Source organism: Meles meles, chromosome 5 (assembly GCF_922984935.1).
Source record: "Meles meles chromosome 5, mMelMel3.1 paternal haplotype, whole genome shotgun sequence".
NCBI lineage: Eukaryota > Metazoa > Chordata > Mammalia > Carnivora > Mustelidae > Meles > Meles meles.
In genome coordinates this window covers 138,735,403-138,754,259 of record NC_060070.1, presented here as the reverse complement: position 1 = coordinate 138,754,259, position 18,857 = coordinate 138,735,403, and the positions used below count along the sequence as shown (strand labels likewise).

The following is an 18,857-nucleotide window of genomic DNA, read 5'->3' as shown; positions in this document are numbered from 1 at the left end:
TGACAGTAAATCCCATAGAGATGCAAACTCACTGTATATTTTCTGCTGACTGACCTTTAAACAGGGAAGACAAATTAATTAAAATTCTTCTGAATATGTCCTCATAAAATAAATTAAGAGGACAAATGACGAAGCAGAGATTTACACGCATTGCCATGGGAAGCATCACTCTCTCGAACTGCATATATCCTTCTCTGGGCGCCATCTCGCCCCCTCCGTGTGCCCATATTGATGTCGCACTGTCACATCGCTCTTTCTGAGACACAGCCAGTGAGAAGTCGAGCCGCACCGACTAGGACAACACGGTAAATCCAGGAGGGCAACATCTACAGCCTCATCTAAAAACAAGTCTCTCGTTAGTTAGCTACCTGTAGAAGATACTGTGGGGTCTGTCTCAGAGAGCGTCCCCGGAGGCAGACTTCTACAAGAAAGCTGACCCGTGAAATAAAGTACTGTCGTGCTGGGAAGAGAAAAAGACTGAGTTGCTAGCCTTTTCTTCACCAGTCTCCTTAGCAAGGGTAGCTTTCTTCAAATGAGTATTTATTGCATAATTCCAAAGAATGAGCTGACAACACAAAACATCTGAGGTAAATTCAGAGAAGCAGCGTAGCAGAGCAGCGGAGAATGGGACCGCCGCGAAGACTGCAGGCTCACTCTTCAGGGGTCCTTGTGCTCTTGTCAGCCTTTTAAGAAACGTTTATCTCAACCCTGATGTGGTGCCCTGTTGAGTTATTTCCCTAGGATTGTTCGTTGGTGATTCAGAGAATTTGTCTTTGCCAGAAGTCTCTGGAGTCCGATCTGGCTGCTTTCCACACCTAAGTGTTCCTCCCTCTCCTGCCCTTATTTTATGAAAATAGTTTTTTGAATACCCTGAGTCCTTTTCCTCCCTCTGTTGAGAAATACTCATTTCTCCGTATACCTGGAGCCTCTTCTATTTAGTACTTGGCAATCTTTTATTAGTAATTCTGGCCTCTTTTTGGCCTCCTGGTCTCATATTGGAAAGTAACCAATGTTTCTTAATCACAGGATCAAAACCAGCAAAAGGGCAATGAATTGGGCTAAGAGATCAAAGCACTTTCTCTTATCACACCGGCACACAACGCCAGGAGGAACGTCCTGAAACCCACCCTCCACTTCCAGAAGGAGAATCCACATCACAGCCGAAGGACTGTAGACCGTGAACCTCCCAATTACTCATGTTGTCTTGAAACTCTTCAGGAACATTCCAAGCTAGCTGAGAACAGTCCCTTTGCTGTTGCTTCCATCACTCTGGCCTCAGGTACTAGTGGCTTGTAAAGAGAGTGAATTCAAAGCTGTTTATTAGCCGCTACCTATTATAACTCTCTTTAAACACCAATAAACACTAGCCCAAAAAAGGAAATAAATTTTGCTGAAGAGCTGATCAAGTTTTAAAACAAAACCCCTGAAGACAGCCAATATAATTAGAAAAAAGGTGCATGTTCACTCAAAAGGGATAAAAAGAAGTTTCTGTAAAAAAAAAAAAAAAAAAAAAAACAAAAAACTAAGCTTTTTTTTTTTTTTTTTTTACAGAGATTGTGCTTTCAGATAGATAATTTTAGGGATACATTGTTTTGTTTTAGAGAGATTCCTAGTCTTTAAAAGGTGGTATGGGAAAATAAAGCCTCAAGTAACATATTTTTACATAATGATTCATGAGCAAGAGCCTAATGGAGAAAGTGAGCCTTATTTCCTCAGTAGTGTACTCATTACATGTAGCGGGGAATCTGAAGAGGGCAAAATTACCTTAACCACAATAAGGACTTACAACTTAAATAAAAACATATAAAGAATACAAAAAGAGTACTAAATATAATTTTAATGACTAGTTCAGAGTTCTATGCACGTTAAATAGTATAACAGCAATTTTGTGAAGCTGAAATTCAATAGAATTTGGGCATAAAAAAAGCATCATGGAAAAAAGAGAAATGGCTATTCATGTCTAAAATTAGATAATAAAACATGAACATAATCATTATAAGTTTACTACAGTTATTATTTAAAAATTTTCTTCAATCTTTTTGAGTTTACTGGTAATCATGAAAATTTCTTTCTCTTCTTCAGCCCCCAAGTATTTTTGAAATGTATTAGTCATTGTGCTATGCAACTCTAATTTGGGGAGTAAAACAAAAAAGGGCAGTTTCTCCTCTTAAAATGTCATATTTATTATATATGATGTAAAAGTGTATAATTAAAAAAAAAACCTTTTTTTTCCCTCGGAGGTCTAGAGACAGATAAAGAAAGAAGTCTACCATGTTGACAAGACGTATTTATATTAGTCAATTTAAGCTATTGCATCCTTGGTCAAAGAGTAGGTAAAGTTGGGTCTCAGCTCTACTAATTCAACGCATATAAAAAGGACCATGAAGCAATGTCATCTCATACCTTTCGTCTTAAAGGAGAAGTTACAGTAAGTGCAGTGGTAGGGGCGGACATCTGTATGGGTCCGTATGTGTTTCTTTAACATACTAGGTTTCTTACAACGTATTCCACATTCTTCACATATGTACTTTCCTCTTCCCCTGCCTCGGACATATACATACTCTTCATTTGATTTATATCTAATTTAAAGAAAAAAAAATAAATAGGGAGATTGGATACTATGTCTTTGAGAAAATAATGATGATTAGAATTCAACTTACAAAATACAGCAAGTCACAGTATTTATGCTCAATCAATACAATTTTATCCACATGTATATAAGTAATAGAATATTCCAGCTTTTTGCATCAACACTTAATATGCTAATAGCTAATTCTAATCAAGCAACCTTATTCAATACTAGGTTTAATTTTAGCATAGCACTCCCTCCTTCTAAGCCACTGGTTCAAGAGCGTTCTTTATTATTAAATTCAATGACAACAACTCTATGTACTGAAATATTTCTTGGCTTCGCCACAACGACAATCAGCTTTTACAATGTGTTTTTCTCATTACCAAATACACAAAGGCATCAAATAGGCAGTGAATTCGTCTGACAACAGATTTCCCGAGGCACTCCTTATTGTAAATCGACGTGAAACCCAGAGTGTACTCTGAAAACTGTTCTTAGCTGCCTCCTAGGACCTATGATGTTTCCTAAATCGTCTCTTGATCAAAATGGAATTACTGAACATGACAATCTAACATATATTTTGCCATGAAGAGTCTGTTAATAAGCTAAGAAACCTTGCAACATTTAAGTAAAATTGGCACTAGTAAGTCTTCATTCACATGAAAGCAAATGTACATTTAAAAAGTATGTTTAAATGTACATTTAAAAAGTAAAATTTGTACTTGCCCTCCATCAAATATTTTAATTCTTCTTGGTTCACTTTTGATTAAGGAATTTTCTTTATCTTGCTCACTGTTAATTTCAGAGGCATCTTTATTGCTGAATTCAACTACTGTGGACTTTTGATTACCTAATGCTCTCTGAAAGGGAAAAAAAAAAAAGAGAAACTAATTTAATAAAACTGAAAACACAAACATGCTAATGTTTCACTTGGAAATTAAAACATGGCACAGAACCGTACACGTAGTTAACTTACTGGGATGCGTTTCGAGGAAGAAACATGTTTAGAGGACATTTGCTTTCTCCCCTCCCTCAGCTTCAGTCTCTCTGTGGGCCCCCCAGCAACCTGACAACGTAACCTGTTTGAACATCCCTCCACAATCCACTGACCAACGGCTCACACTACTCTTTACTTGTCAAAGAGCTTTACTCTTTAGAGATGGGAAAGAGCCCGTTCCCCTTTTCAGTTAAATAATCCTGTTTCATACTTCTGAGAGACAGGACGATATCCCCTTCACCGGAAGGCACTGTAACTGTGCATTCTGTCAAGCAGAGGCCCCATTTCCCAAGAATCTCCCCTTTCCCTATTATTTTACACCATAATTACGTTTCCTTTCTGTGTCTTCTCAAAAGTTCCTGAATGCTGATAACTGAGAGACAGCCAGGTCGGAAGTCAGGCTGTGGCCTGATAATAATTATGTCTCTAGAAAAAGGTAATAGACGCCAAAATGATAAACTGTATGTGCATTTCCTGTGGAAACTTTACAGCGACAGCACCTTAGGATTTCACTAGCGTCCCGTTCTCAGCCCCTGTCCTTCTCACACACCCTGTGCGGCAGGCAGCACAGAGGTTATACCCAGGGAAGAAAGGCACTCTCAGGGTAAAGTCAATTGTCCAAGGTCAAGCTCAACAGCCAAAGCTCAAACTCCCATCCTTTGGCCAAATCCAGTATGAGGTGCGACTTTTCTGATCAAGGGCCCTTTTTACAAACCACATCCCCAAGCAGACAGCTCTGTGCTGAGCTGACTTACTGCCAGCAAGTGAAGAGAGAGCGTGCACCCAGACAGAGGGCCCGCGCAGCCTCAGAAGGAGCACCCCGGGGAGCCCGTCCTCTCAAGGCCAGGAGTAGAGCGAAGCTGCTGGCCCAGGTCAGGAAGGTAGTGCAAGGAGGTCATGATGCTGACCCTGACAGGCAAAACTGCGCCGGGCTCTTCTTTTCCTGACAAACACATCGGGTTTCCCCACAATCTAGAATGCACACACATACCTTTCCTTGACTTTACACTGTTAACACCAATTCTACTTTTCACTTTCTTTTTTAACACCTAATTCCCATTTGTATTTTGCTCACTTTCTTACTATCGAATCTGACTTCTAGTCACCAATTGCCAATGAGCTAGACACCCCCAAATCCTTATCCCTTCCTTGGTCTTTATACACTTGACCACCTGTGCTGTTTAGTTTATGTTGTTGATACCTTGTTACTCTTAGAAACACCTGCCCTTCAAGACCTGTCCCTTCCTGTCCATTTTGAATCGCAACATCTGGGCTGGGAAGTAACAGTCAACCCAGCACCCAGTCCTCCACAACCGCCTGCCCTTACAACCCAAGTCACCAGCGATATTAGAACCACTGAGTCCAGGAACCATGTTCATCTTCATCTTTATGTGACCTTTATTTGACCTCTCCATCTGAGTAACTTTCCTTGAAATTTCCTCCTTGATCTATGCGATCCCACTTTCTTCTAGCCCTCCTCTTTGTTCTATGAACAACCACTTTCAGTTTCCTGCGTATTCAACCCTTTAAGTAGTAGTGATCCCGGATCCATCCTGAGCTGTTTCTTCCTTCTGCCTTCTCTGAGCAAGCTCATGAATTACACCAACGCACCAAGGAATTCCAACACCGTCCACTGGGAGTCCTTGCCTAGTTCCAAACCTAGATACACATTTCCAGAGCCATTTCTACCTCTGGTACCGAGGAGAGTCACTTCATATAGGCACAGGAACATTCATGAAGCTCTGTTTAAATTCTTATAATCAGGTCTCATCTTCCAATACTATGGTTTCATTGGTTTAAAGTCTGGGTATCGAAAAATTAAGTTCTGAATGGTTTGGATACACCTTCCTTCACTGAAAAAGCATCAATGTCTCACCACCAGCAGGAACATTCTGTGGTTTTTACCCGTATTTCCAACCTGAAGGCACATTGGTGTTTCAAACTCACATCTTCTAGCTACAGCAGACTCCTCAAGGTTCTTTAAAACAAATCAAGTTCTTTCTCACTTCTATACCTTTTCAGCAGATTATTAAAATTTCTCATTCTTTACCTGAAAAAAAATTCCTACTTTTCTTTCTTTCTTTCTTTTTTAAGACTCAGCTAAAGTATCTCCACTTTCAGAATCTCTTCCCTGTATCTATACCTCCTCGATCTACTGGCAAAGTTAGAGACTTCCTTCTTAAACCTGGGTGTAACCAGTATCTGGGATACTGAAGTACTTCCTTATTGAAAAGCATGTAGATATCTAGGAACCTGTATTATACACGCTTGTGAACCTGTGGAGGTCAAGGACTTAATCTCTAATTCTGAATGGTCACAGTCCAACACGATCCCCTTACTTATTTATTCTCACTTCCACGATTTTTCCCATTTTAGAAAGCCAACAACTCTACTAAAACAAATTCCATAAATAACCCAAAGTTACAGCTTTATGACCTTACTCTACGTCTTGAGCACATCGACTCAATTACCCAGTGTCTGAGTCAGCATTTTTGTGACCTTGCTCTCTAGTACTAAGATTCCAACACTGGGTGGGAGTTGGACTGGCATGGCGAGGGGAGAGGAGTCAGGGCACACAGGACAGGTATGAATGGCTCTCTGCTTATATTTCAAGATGAAATGTAACACTCTTTGATAAGTCACACCTCTGCTCCTCTGCACTAGCAGGGACCAAGCATAAACATAATCTCCTATCACTTAGTATAAGAGAAAGATGAACGTAAAACTATGTTTCTCTGCACCATTACGCAAGAACTTAAATATTCAGCTCAGGGCAAGTTATTTTCAAAATGTTTCAAGATAAAATCACTGAAGGATTCCATGTAACCCTTATCAGCCTAACTCCCAGGATAAATTTATCATCCTTTCTTTCAGATAACTTTATACTTACAGAGCACAAGTTGTCATTTAAAATTAAGATACAACTTCCAATTAAAACATTAAAAGGCATCAAGACATTGCATGAACTATTTCTGAAGATAAATGATATGTCAAGTACCTTGCTTAAGTTGCTTTTCCACTTGCTCGAATAGACCAATAAATCTGATTTGGAATGGGTAGTTATTGCTTGACAATATAGTGATTTTCCGGTCTTCTGTTTGGAGTTAAGGAGAGAAAGAGCAACTTTTGTAGGCAAACCAAGTGGATTTGGATTACTGGCATTAACTGTCCAATCAGTATAGGCTGAAGTTTTCTGGTCATTCTGAGGCAAATGCAATGCCTTCTGCCTCAACAGGTAACACCACGTAAAGTTGGTTGAGGTCTTCAGGCTGGGGAAAGGCAGCTGCTGTGTGTCTCCCACATCAGACACTAAAAGTGTGCTGGTCGTAGCTGGACTTTGCTCTGGGATGTTCTCTCTGTCCCCTTGAGTTTTAACCCCTGGAGACTTCCTTTCTTGGTTATTGTCTACATGTTCCAAAGGGGACATGTGAAGGTTTTCTGCAGGGACAGGTGAATCTCTCATGGTAAGAGTGAGCGATGTGGATGACTTGATCTTTTCAAATTCCTGTAGGTCGCTTCTAGGTTCTGTGACTACAGACTTAGAGTGTTCGGATGACAACTGATCAGCTGGTAAAACATCTGTCAAATTAACAGCCTCACTACTAATTTCTGGTGGAGAAAAAATACCCTGTTCCAATAGTGCACCTTCAAGAGGCTCTGTAGTACAAACCTGCCTCACCAAGATGGGTTTCTTCTGTTTATTACCTTCACTAGGTCTGGAACTCAATGGCTCCAAGGGTCTAACCTCTGTTGTACAAACAGCCCCATTCTCATCTTTAGCTCGCTTCTGGTGCTTTTCCATGGCAATGTCTAAACTATTTGCTGGGGAAAGCATCCTTTTACTTGAAGCTGAAGATTCTTGCTGGGGGGAAAGTCTACCCATAGACATTTTCTGGGTTATGGACAAGGAAGCTGATGGAGAAAAATTCTGGCCCATCTCTGAAAACATATTTTCACGAACGAGTTCCTTCTCCGGGTTTGGCAAAGCATTCTGGTGATCTTTTTGCAATTTTGGCATGGAATTTCGTTCTTCGTTGATTGGCACCATGCTACAATTAGCCTGGCAAATTGGCGGGTTGGAGAGATCTTGGGTCACCAGGATCTGTGGCAGAGGCATGACAGTGGCAAAACAGTATGCTGGAACGTTACTCTGCAGGTGCACGGGCAATGCAAACGATGTTGGCACCTTCTGCGCCTGACCGCCCAGGGGCCCGAGCTTCAGTGGGGGCGGGACACATGAATTAGGCATGGCATCCATTAATTTGGTTGGTAATGCTAATGAAGTCCCACGATGGTCAACCCCAATGGGATCTGAAAGAACTGGCTTTGGCAAAGAAAGTACAGGACTGGAAGAGCGAGACTGGCTTGAAGCGAAAACCTGACAATGAAGTTGGTACTTCGGAGCAAAGCAATCTTTACTTTTAGAAGATACGCATACACTGGGGCTTGCATCCGGTTTGACACTCTGTGTAGACACCTGCAGAAACATCTGTGTGTTTTGGTGGCTAAGGGGTGCATGGATGTGATTTAACAAATTGATACCACAAAGCTGTTGAACAGGAAAGATGTTAGCCAAGGTGGAACTGGAAGTTTCTGTTCGCTGATCCTTAACTTGAGTCTGCGAGTGCAGAGTGTTTGCAGGAAACTCGGCTAAAGATGCATTAGTGAGCTGGGGGCCCAGAAATGGTGTTGTGTTCACACCGGGAAGAGCAACTGTTTGGAAAGATGGTGGGTTCACGGGAGGCACATGGCTGTCTGGAGCTATGTTTAAAGATATCTGCCGCATCAGTGGACCTCTCCTTCTTTCTAAGAGAGGCACGTGTCCGGTGACCCCCATGCCAGAAGGGGACGTCAGGGGCTGCAATTCAACAGGTGGTGTCGTCTGAGGTGGAGTTATGCTTCCACAGTCGAATGATTTACTTCTGAAATCAGAGACCTCCATGGATGTTGGCATGCAGCTGATCTGTTCTGAGGCAGCACGCCTCATTTCCCGGTGAGTTCCAGGAACACTGAGTGTATTCGAGCCAGCTGGAATCATGAGGAACTCTGCTCTGTTTAGAAAATCGATTTTGGGGGGAGCCTCAGTTTTAGAAATATCCTCTATGTCTAACGAAGCCGAGAAACTGGAAGTGTGAGACAAACTACTCTCCCTACTTAGACTTCTGGACAGAGTGGAGTCAAAACTTGATTCTGTTGAAGAATGTTCCATCTCGGCAAGACGGAGCCTCTTCTTTTTGGGTGGCAGCTTCTCGGTTGGCAACTTTGACAAAGTTTCACTCCGCTGAGGCCAGCTGAACTTCTCTGATTTTTCCTGATCATAGCCTTGGGCTTCGAGGTCCCGATCTGGCTCTTCTGTGACCAGAATCTCTGGGACTTGGATGTTGTGCTGCCGAACTAGTCGGGAGGGCTGTCCTAACACATGTCGTTCATTTGAACTCTTTCTCAAACTGTCCTGAAGTTCTCCTCTCAGAGCGTCTGACGATAGCACAGGCTGGGGAGGGTGAGATGTGTTCTGAGGAGGGTGGCCTTCCTCTGAGGAAATTCCCATCACTTTCAGAGGCCCGGGCTTCACTGTTCTGTTCAGCTCCTGGAAGGAAACTGGGGAACCTCTTTCAAAAGACTCAAGCTTGTCGAATGAACTGGGTCTGCTCAGTGAATTCGTGTGCTGAATGACTGAGATCCCAGTTCCATGCCTCTTCAACTCTGACTTGTCCTGGGCAGCTGAACTTAGGTGTTGCTCCGTGATGGCGGACGGCTTTGGATCCATAGTCTGGTCGGGGCCTCTGGCGACCAGCTGGATTTGGGGAGTTTGCAACTGTATGTTTCTGTGCTGCTGGTCACTTGTTATTGCAATATTATGCTTAGACAGAGTGGAAGCGGGGCCCAGAGAATTCTGAAACTGAAGGCCTTCAGAGCTTTTGGGAGAAGTTCCCCTTTCATTTTGCTGAAGTTCCTCGTCATCTCCAACACTTTTCATCTTCCTCCTTTTTCTAATCTGGGGCGTCTGTTCCCACACCCCTGTGGAACCAGCAACTCTGTAGTGCAGAATCTGAGGCTGGGTACTATTGGGCACAGGGCTGTGTTCAGGTTCTCTCACAGCCACCTTTGTTTTTGGCCCATGCAACTCTGAACAGTAAAATTTCTTATGGTTTTCAAAATTCTCCAGTTTTCTATACCTGTTTCTACAGGTTTCACACTCAAACATTGTCCCACGCCCTTGATGCGACTTCTTTTTCTCTAAATGCGAGCCTGGGGCCGACGACTTGCTCCTGGCTGATACAGCGTCACTAGGCGCCCCACAGCCTTGATAGGTCTCATCCAAGGACTGTCCAGGACCGAGAAGGTGATTTTCATTTGAGGAAGAGTCTTCGACTGCTGACTGTCTGACAAGGGTCCGGGGATGCGCGCTGGGGGGCACCGAAGTGTTAGGTCCCGACATGAAGACATCATCGTAGAGCGCACCAATTTTGTCATCAAATGACTGACTTCCTCTCAGTGGGTGAGGGGGAGGTATTATGCTGGCAGGTACTGCTGAATAACCTGTGGTGGGCATAGAATTACTTCTTGTAATGGGCAAACAGTCAAGGGAAGGTACAGACAGAAGAAACACTTGCTTTGATTTCTCAGTCGGGGTGAAAGGGGACTTCGGTATATCAGAGCCTGAGCTTGTTCTCCGTCCTACTGGTTTCAAATCAAACTGAAAAGAATCTTTAAAAATATATGACTTGGGGGAATCGATACTTCCTCGTCGTGAAAGAGAGGTTCTCCGTGGCTTAACACTATCCAGCTGCTTATCATCCACCAAAGCTTCATTGTCGGAGATAAGCTTTGATATCCGTTCTTCCAGGGTTTTTGTTGCCAAGGGTGGGCGCATCTGACCCGGCAGAAGCAATACTTTCTCACTTGTTGACAGAGTCGAAGGTGCTGGTGTACTGAGGCGCGGTGCAGAGGGCCCATTATTCTTATTTGAGTCTTGTTCCACGGTGGGTAACGCTCTGGCAAAGGGAGTCGGTGGGCTCGCTGTCTGGTCGGCACTTTCAGAACGTGAAAAGTAACCAGAATCTGTACTTCCTAAACTCCGAGGACTCAGAAGTTTTCCTTGTTGCTCTTGGGAGCAGTCGGTAGCCTGCTGCCTTTGTAGTTGGGCATGTACCGTTCCTATGTGTGGTTCTTGTTTTCCTTCTGGCTGACTCAGGTCCCCCTTCTGACGGGACTTCTCGTCAGTCTCCAGGGAGGAGGCCCAGGCTGAATGGGACAGGACACCGGTTCCCTGAAGGTCCTTCTGCTTCTGTGCACTAGACAGTTCAGGCTTGGGATCTGTAACTTTTGGGCTGTCAACTCTTAACGGGGACAGGCTGACAGGGTGGACCACGACTTTTGGTAACTCTGTCACAGCTTGGGATTCAGAAGCTCTGTCCTGTACTGAAAAGTCACCCACCACATGGTCTGCATTGCTGGGAACAGAACCTGATTTCGGTAAAGCTTCAGAGTTTGACATCATTTTCATTATTTGCACAGGCTGCAGGTCCATGGAGGCCGGGTCGTTGTGTCTTTCGTCAGCGGCCCCCTCCTCGTCGCTCTCCCCGCTGTCTTCTATGTCTGAATGGATACTAAGTGCTTTGGGGGACTCCTGTGACAAGAACAAACCACCAGCATCCGGTTGCAAGACAAGACCCAGTTTGATAGTATGTGCATGGGATTTTTTGTGCTTGTACAGATTGCTTTTAGTCTTAAATGAAAATCCACAGGTGACACAGGGATAGGGTCGCTCCCCAGTATGGGAGCGGATGTGCTTTAAAAGCACACTAGGCTTTGCACACGCCCTATTGCAATACTCACAAATATATTTTCCTTGTTTTTTGGGCTTCTGATCTTTCAGAAGAAGACTGCACATTTGCTCCACGCTGTGGTTAACCACAGAGGCGACAGGAGTTGAACTGTAAATTGGCGGGGGCGCTGACTGTGTAGGATGGGCTGGACTGACTGACATCGGGGAAGCAGAATCCATTTGCTGGTTTTGAGGAGTAACCTGAGTTCTACTGGAAGGTGAAGTCAGACCCACAGATGACGTCACTGCTATATGATAAACTTGTTCAAGTTTGGCATTGTCTTGATTTTGCAGGTTCACCACGGACCTCGTGAACCCTGAACACGCTGGAAGCGGCAGATTTTGTTGGCTGGGTTTGGAAACAAAGTGTTCGTGTTGAGTATGTGAATGAGAAATCGACTGAACTGCAACCTGCTCATTCTTCTGAGCAGCAGACACATGCACGGTGTATGAGGTACGAGGAGAAGGCTGTGGTTCAGAAACAAATTCTTGTGGAGTCTGATCTGGGGCCTCCACTGAGCTGCTGTTTAACTGAGAAGGGGGTCGTACAGTTTTATTTGGTCTCAGTTTTTCTATCTTAACTGTGCAAGACGAGCCCTTTTGCGACAAGGTGCTCAGTTCTGGCTCCATTGCTTTCAGTAAGACATCGAATGCGGTGTTTGTATAAGAGGAAGAAGTAGGACTACGAGTAGAGGAGATACATTCACTATGGTCAGTCCTGGTTTTACTTGACAAAGAACCAGAGTCACATTTTGCATCCAGGAAGTCTAACTTGGCGGGGTCGGAGCCTTCCGATCCCCATCTCCGCAGCTCAGACGCGTGCTGCAGGAACAAGGGCTTCTTTGGGGAGACAGAGTCTTCGGAGTTAGGGGTCTCGGCCACTATCCCAGGGGTTTCTCCATTTTGTTTGGTAAACTGCTTCCCATTTTTTATGGGACTAGGAATCTGTTTCTTGTGACACTCTGAAGCACTCTGGAGAACAGCAAAAGAGGACTCTTCTGTATTCTGTTTATGTTTTGCCTGAAGAGGATTCCTCAGTGGGGATTTTGGTATTTTTTTCAGGTGATTCTCAGCTACAATCTTTTTCCGTTTCACACCTTTAAGTGACTCTGAAGTTGCTTTAATGCCAGCCTCTAAGATTTCTGTTTAAAAAAAAAAAAGTTAAAGATATCAATTGGTTAAATGGTATATATGCCAACTATAGACATATTTTTTAAAATTAAGATTACAATCACAAGACTGTTAGGACAACTGAAGAAGGTAGTCCAAGGAGAGCTTACTTTAGATAAAACTGCGTTTGAACAGTCTGGCAATTTTAAGAATGGCAATCAAAATCTATTGAAACAATCATGCCAAGACCTTAGTGTACATTTCCGGAATGTTGTGTTCCTCTCTTGACCACCTCTGTCACCAAGGTCCTAGAACCAGATCTTTCAACAACAAAATTACCCTTCTCCTTCACCTGACAGCAGAGGACTCTGTCTACACAACGGTCTGAGAGACTCGCCCCACAAAGAAGAAAATTCAGTGTTTTAATGTTGGATATTTGACTGTCTTCTCACATTTAGTATCTTTTAAGGCAAACGTCTCAGCACGTTTGTAGGAGTACTGTTCTAAAACATGCAATATTGATATTCTTGTGAGAAAAAAGTCTACTATACGAGGATTTTTAGAGCCAACATACCTCAGATGATCATGAGATATTAGCCGGTAGAAGCATGAAGAATTGCTAACATGGAAATTTTATCAATGAACAAAAAGTTTATGAAAGAAAAAATCTATTTATGGTTCTTCACCAATACAATTTATAAGTTATAATGTTGTAATGGCCCTTAGTTTAAAAAGAAAATCACCATTTTAAATGAGCAAAATATTCAATGGCTTTGTTTCTTTGTCATTAATGACAGGAAGGTAGATAGAGCTGACTGCAGGACAGAAGGGATGAAACCACCACCATTTCTGGTTGTGCTGGAAGTAAATCGGTATTTAAACGGCATCGACCACCCACAATCTCTGTCAACTATTACATTTTTGAGCAGTGATTACTTGCCATAATTTCATTTGTTTCCATTTACTGGATCCTTGGGCACACACACAAAAACTATTCAGGCTCATATTATTTATTTATACAAAAGTCAAATACTCTAATTCCTCATATTTTCAAACAGTTGTTGCAATATATGTATTTGAAATTCACATGAGACCAAATTGCCTACACCATAATAACCACTTTATATTAACTGAAGATAAAAATCTACATAGGATAAAAAATATCCTAGTCATCTTGGGATTATCAGTTTATATGCTGTCACAGATTAATGAATGAAAAAAATACATTACAAATACGCCAAAGATATATTTACCCACCATAATCAGAAGAGCAAAAAACAAGGCTGGGGGGGGGGGATGCCTTGTGACTAAAATATTTGAGCTAAGAAAAATAGGGAAAAAAAGTATCAGGTTTGTTGATAAGAAATGATGTTGAGCAAATCGTTTTATGCTTCAATCCACTCATTTATAAAATGCTTCCCACTGGTTTTCCCTTTTCAAGATGAATGTAATGAGGCTCATGGCGCACTCTGTGCCTCTTATTAACCACGCCAAGCAAACAGGTGGAAATGAAAAATCATGCTTGTCATCTGGGTGAGTAGTTTCCTCAGTTGTCTCCAGAAAGCGTGGAGGTGGGCTGTAAGAGAGGTGAAAGCTACCAGGCCGTCAAAACATGTATAAAAACAGAGAAGAAAAACTGCTGGCGCAGCAGTTCCAAACTGTCGGAACATTCAGAAACACAAGAGCTTTCTTAAAAATCTGCCCATGCCAAACCCCAACCAAGACCTATGCAACCAGAGGCTTGGTTGATAGCCAGGTTTATTTTGTTACGTTGAATAGAGTTTTTGGAATAAGCTTTTATTTTTAGATAAAGCTATTTGTTTAAAAAAAAAAAAAAATTCAACCATGTCTGACACTCCAAAGGAAAATGCAAAAATTCAATGCACAGGCACAACACCCAGAAATACCACACCAAGTTTTAAAGGGATTCTATACACCATCCTATGTGTGTCTTAAACAGAAAGAGTAAAATTTAACTTTGTACTTAAAATGAAGCTGAAGTGAAAATAAAGGAAAAACTCCACTTAAATCCATATTTCTTTATAGAGACACTACATTCCCAAAAAATTCCTCTGAAGTTAAGCTTTTGAAAAAACATATTTTAAACAGATTTTCTGAACTATAAGTTTCAATTTTAAATGAAGACCAACTATCTTTTGTCAAAGTGTATAACACTTACATTCTATTTGCATAGTTGTTTACTCTTGGTTTCTCTAGCTGAATTCTAACACTGACTTGGTGCTAAATACATCAATTCTTTCTTTCAAGACTCTGCATTCTCCTTTGCTTTCTGGCAATGATGCTAAAGTGGAGAAGCCTGGAGCCAGCCTGATTGATGGCCTCCCCTCCTTGGGGTGACTTGCCTTTCTTCTGGCTCAATGTCTGCAAAATTCTTTATTTCTGAAGTCTGATATATAACTAGGTGTCAGTTCGGGGTCTGTCACTATACCACCTTTCTTTCCCCTCTAGAACACAATGACCTTCCCTGTAAGGAGATACATTTCATTTCAGAAAAATTTTCTTTTATTATATCTTCAAATAGATCTTTTCTGGCCAAATTTTTTTTCTTTGGGGGTAGGCTCCTTTACTTTACAGACACCAATTATCTTTATGTTAGATCACCCTTATGATGATTTAAATTGCTTCCATTTTTGAAGGGGAGTGGGATGGGGGTTCTTTTCTTTTGCTTTCTCTATAATTATCTAAAACTTTTCCCTATGTCAGTAACTCAATTTTCAGGTCATTAAGTTCCTTACTGTTTCAAATTTATTAGTTTTGGGTGAATGTTGTTTTTTTCTCATCTTGTTCCCTTAGTTCTGTATTTCTCATTTCATCTCATATTATGTTTGAGCTGTTGATTTAATAAATTTATGATTTATTAAGTTCAATGAAAACACTTCTGTTTCTGAGGGAACAGTTTCTCTAAGGCTGAGTGGTCTGTCTTTTTGTGTTCTACTTTTCTATTGCCTGAGATCGTGGCGGATGAAGGGGGTGGCATTCAGTGGAGAGTACGTTCCTAACAGTACTTTTCTGAGATATGGTCACCCTTCTAAGAATTTGTCAGGTCTCCTTTAACAGGGTTTACTCTCCTTGCTCAAGGAATGAAGCCCATTCCATTGAGGGTGGGAATGACTCTGCATGTTGGACCAGTCTCTAAATTGAAGGACTTTGTTGTCGTTGTCATGACGGGAGAGAACAGTGGAGGGGATCAGAGAGAATGTCAAGAGAGGGAGGGTACCAGGCAAACCTGAGATGAACACGCACTATCGTTCGTTCTAGAGCTGGAGCTGAAAAAGTTGTGGGCCTCACTACTGACTGTCGCCCTCCACCTCCTGGTTCTTAAGATTTGGGGCAGGAGTGCACAGAGTGGACCGCTAAGCCATCTGGCTAGGAATTACAGACAGAAGCCTCCTCGTGGGAACCAATGCCTGGGGCAGAATGAAGCGGCAGACCCTTGGGTCTTCAAGAATGAAGCACTCAGGGTTGTTTTTTAATTGTGATTAATCTGAAATCTACCATTAGAGAGCAACAAGAGTTATCTTCTCCTGCCTCCTGATCTACAGCAGAGAGCACACTGTCGCTGTGGCTACAACATCTGGTATACAGTTACCTTGGGCCACTGAGTTAAGAGGATGCATAGACCAGAATGCCTCAAGGCAGAAGTACAGTCGGGGCAGAGAGTGGGAAGGGAGCAGCTGTTACCATCAACACGTGTGCTTTTCAATAATTTAAAAGGCAATTTGTTATTATGGTAGACTAAACTGAAAATTAATTAGAGGATGCGAGAGAAAGGCAGACAATGGGATAAATGGTGGAAGGCAGCAGAAGGGCAGTGCCTTGACGATATGCCCACTCTGCACCGGCCCGCGCATAGGCCCACCTTCTGCTCCAAGTTGGAGCCTGCTTCACAGTTGCTACTACTGTATGGTTCCTGGGCTGCTGGTGTTTTACTAACATGGGGCTTGAAAATGCTTGGTGCGCACAGCCCTGTTTGTGTGAAACACAACCCTCTTTCCTTACACAGTGATGACACATAGTCAGAATGGGAAAGGGTGGGAAAGGCTCAAGAATGGATCAACCAACTGCTGTGGCTCGTGTCCTGGTCAGTGTGCTCCTGGAAATGGCTGACAATCAGGCAAAAGCTCGGAGGCATTCCCAGGTCAGACACCCAAACAGGAATTCATGAACACAGACAAACCACGCTGAGGAGAGGGACAGAAACTGGTAGCGCTGCTACTGTTGGAAGCTTTGATCTGATGGGCTTCACTAAAGAGCCAGTTCTCCGTCAGGCAGGTGGGTGGAACAGCTTGGCAAGATCACAAAGGCCACTTGGCTGGGGACAGGTGAATGGTTAGAGAAATAGTTCCCAAGTTCCCCGTAGCTAAGGCACCAGCACTTCGTTTCCCAAGGCACAAGTCTGATAATCATTAGGGCTCCTATAGTTTTTGAAGACCACTACCAAGAAGTATAGAACGTGAGCACCAGCAGCTGGTTTCCAGGTTCCTTCTGGAGAATAACAGAATGAAAACAAACACATCTCCCGGCTCCAGAGATCAGTTAAATATGGCAAAAATCCTCCCAAGGCTGATGGTAGGTACTGGGAACCACAACCTTATGTTTTTAAATCCTGCCTTGTTTAAAATCCTGCCTTGGTTGAAGGTGAATCTCTTTTGCAGATTTACTCAGAGACACATTAGTGTGAGAAACTTTAAGGTCTCTGGGGTCTTGGGGACACAAGGACTTCTTCTGTAATAACATAGAGCCTGTTGTATCAGTGAGTAAGGAGCCTGGGGACACAGAGACCACATGGAAGGCCTTTCAGGAGTTCACGCAAGGGTTAATTATGCCAACTTGAACTTGGGTAGTGACGGTGGGCCTCTCAGCTGATCCAAAGCAAAAAAGCCTAAGGAAGCTCTGCCAAAGATTCTGCTAACTTTCCCATCTTTATCTAGGAGGCCTGAGCTAGTTTGGGGGGGGGGGGGGGGGAAGCAATTCATTTTCCATCCCACCACATCTCAAACTCAATATACATGTGCAGAATTATAAAGTGTAGCTGCAAATCCAGGACTAGAAATTTTCAACAGAAAATGGTTAGGCTAATTACAGCAGAGGCACTTAACATAACATTACACATCCATTTAAAATAATTACAAAGATTACATAGCAATACGAAAATTATGATCTATTAAATATAGATGCATATTCTTTTCTTTCCCTAGAGAGAAGTCTGGGCTAGAGGCACAGATCTGGGAGTACACAGTTTTTGTAAAAGGACATAAATGATAAGCCAGAGAGCATATACGGTAGATAGAGAAGTCTGACTCAGCACCTTGGGTAATCCCAACCTATTAAGGGTGAAGTAGAAATGAAAAGAAACAAGAGGTAATAAGAGAGATAAAACAAAACACGCGACAGTGAAGGGCCCAGGAAGTCAGGGTTTAGAGACTTTGAAGAAGGAAGACGTGGCCAATAGTGTATTTTTAAATCTTCCATTTGGAGAAGAATAAATGAGAGGGTGCTGGGTTTGGTGGTCACCGGGATCAGGAGGACATTGTTATGGGAAAAACCATTTCATAGAAGGGTAAGGAGAGAGGGAGGGAGACAGGGAAGGAGGGAGGGAGGGCACGGTGAAGTAATAAGGGCCTGCAGACACAGAACACGGTCTGAGAAGTGGCTGTGAAGGAGAAAGGCCGGGCGCCAGGATCAGCAGAAGAGGACCAGGGAAGGTTCCTTTGGGATAAAGGGGCGCTGAGTGTGGGTAGAAACAGGAAGAAAAAGTCAGCACGGAGAGACTGAAAATGTGAGACAGATAACAAATAAATTAATGTGAGATAAACAACTATACTAGAGGCTCCCAGGCCCATCTTGTGTCATTGGGCTTCGCTTTACTGCACTTCGCAGATAAGTTTACCAAAAAAAACCAAAAAACAAAAAAAAAAACCAAATTGAAGGTTTATGGCAACTGCATCAAGGAAGTTGATCGGTAACATTTTTCCCACAGCATTTCCCACTTCATGTTTCTGTGTCCCATTTCGGTCATTCCTGCTGTATTTCCAACTGTTTTGTTATTATGGTATTTGTTACGGCAGAGCTGCGATCAGGGACTATCACTCATGGGAAGCACAGAAAATGGCTAGCATTTCTCAGCAATAAAGTATTTTTTAAGTATATCTTAAACTCTTTTTTTGGCATAATGCTACTGCACACTTACTAGACTACAGTGGCGTGTAAACATCTTTTTTTTTTTTTTTTTGTAATAATGAAACCACAAGTTTATTAGCTGGAAACATTAAGTGTAAGAGAATGCTTAAATTTTATCAAACTCATTCACATTTAATGCAGGTTATTTT

At 42.5% G+C, this 18,857-nt stretch overlaps 1 protein-coding gene across 6 annotated transcripts in view; it reads right to left on the bottom strand.

Annotated features, from left to right (window-relative positions):
- Positions 1–18,857, bottom strand: part of HIVEP1 (HIVEP zinc finger 1) — a 145,131-nt gene that overhangs the window by 26,645 nt on the left and 99,629 nt on the right. For all 6 annotated transcript variants that reach the window (XM_046005090.1, XM_046005088.1, XM_046005087.1 and 3 more), the window contains 3 exons: positions 6,568–12,539; positions 3,299–3,432; positions 2,404–2,579 (listed from right to left, as the gene is read on the bottom strand). In XM_046005090.1, coding sequence (XP_045861046.1) covers positions 2,404–2,579; positions 3,299–3,432; positions 6,568–12,539 — 6,282 coding nt within the window. The remainder of the gene's footprint in view (positions 1–2,403; positions 2,580–3,298; positions 3,433–6,567; positions 12,540–18,857) is intronic.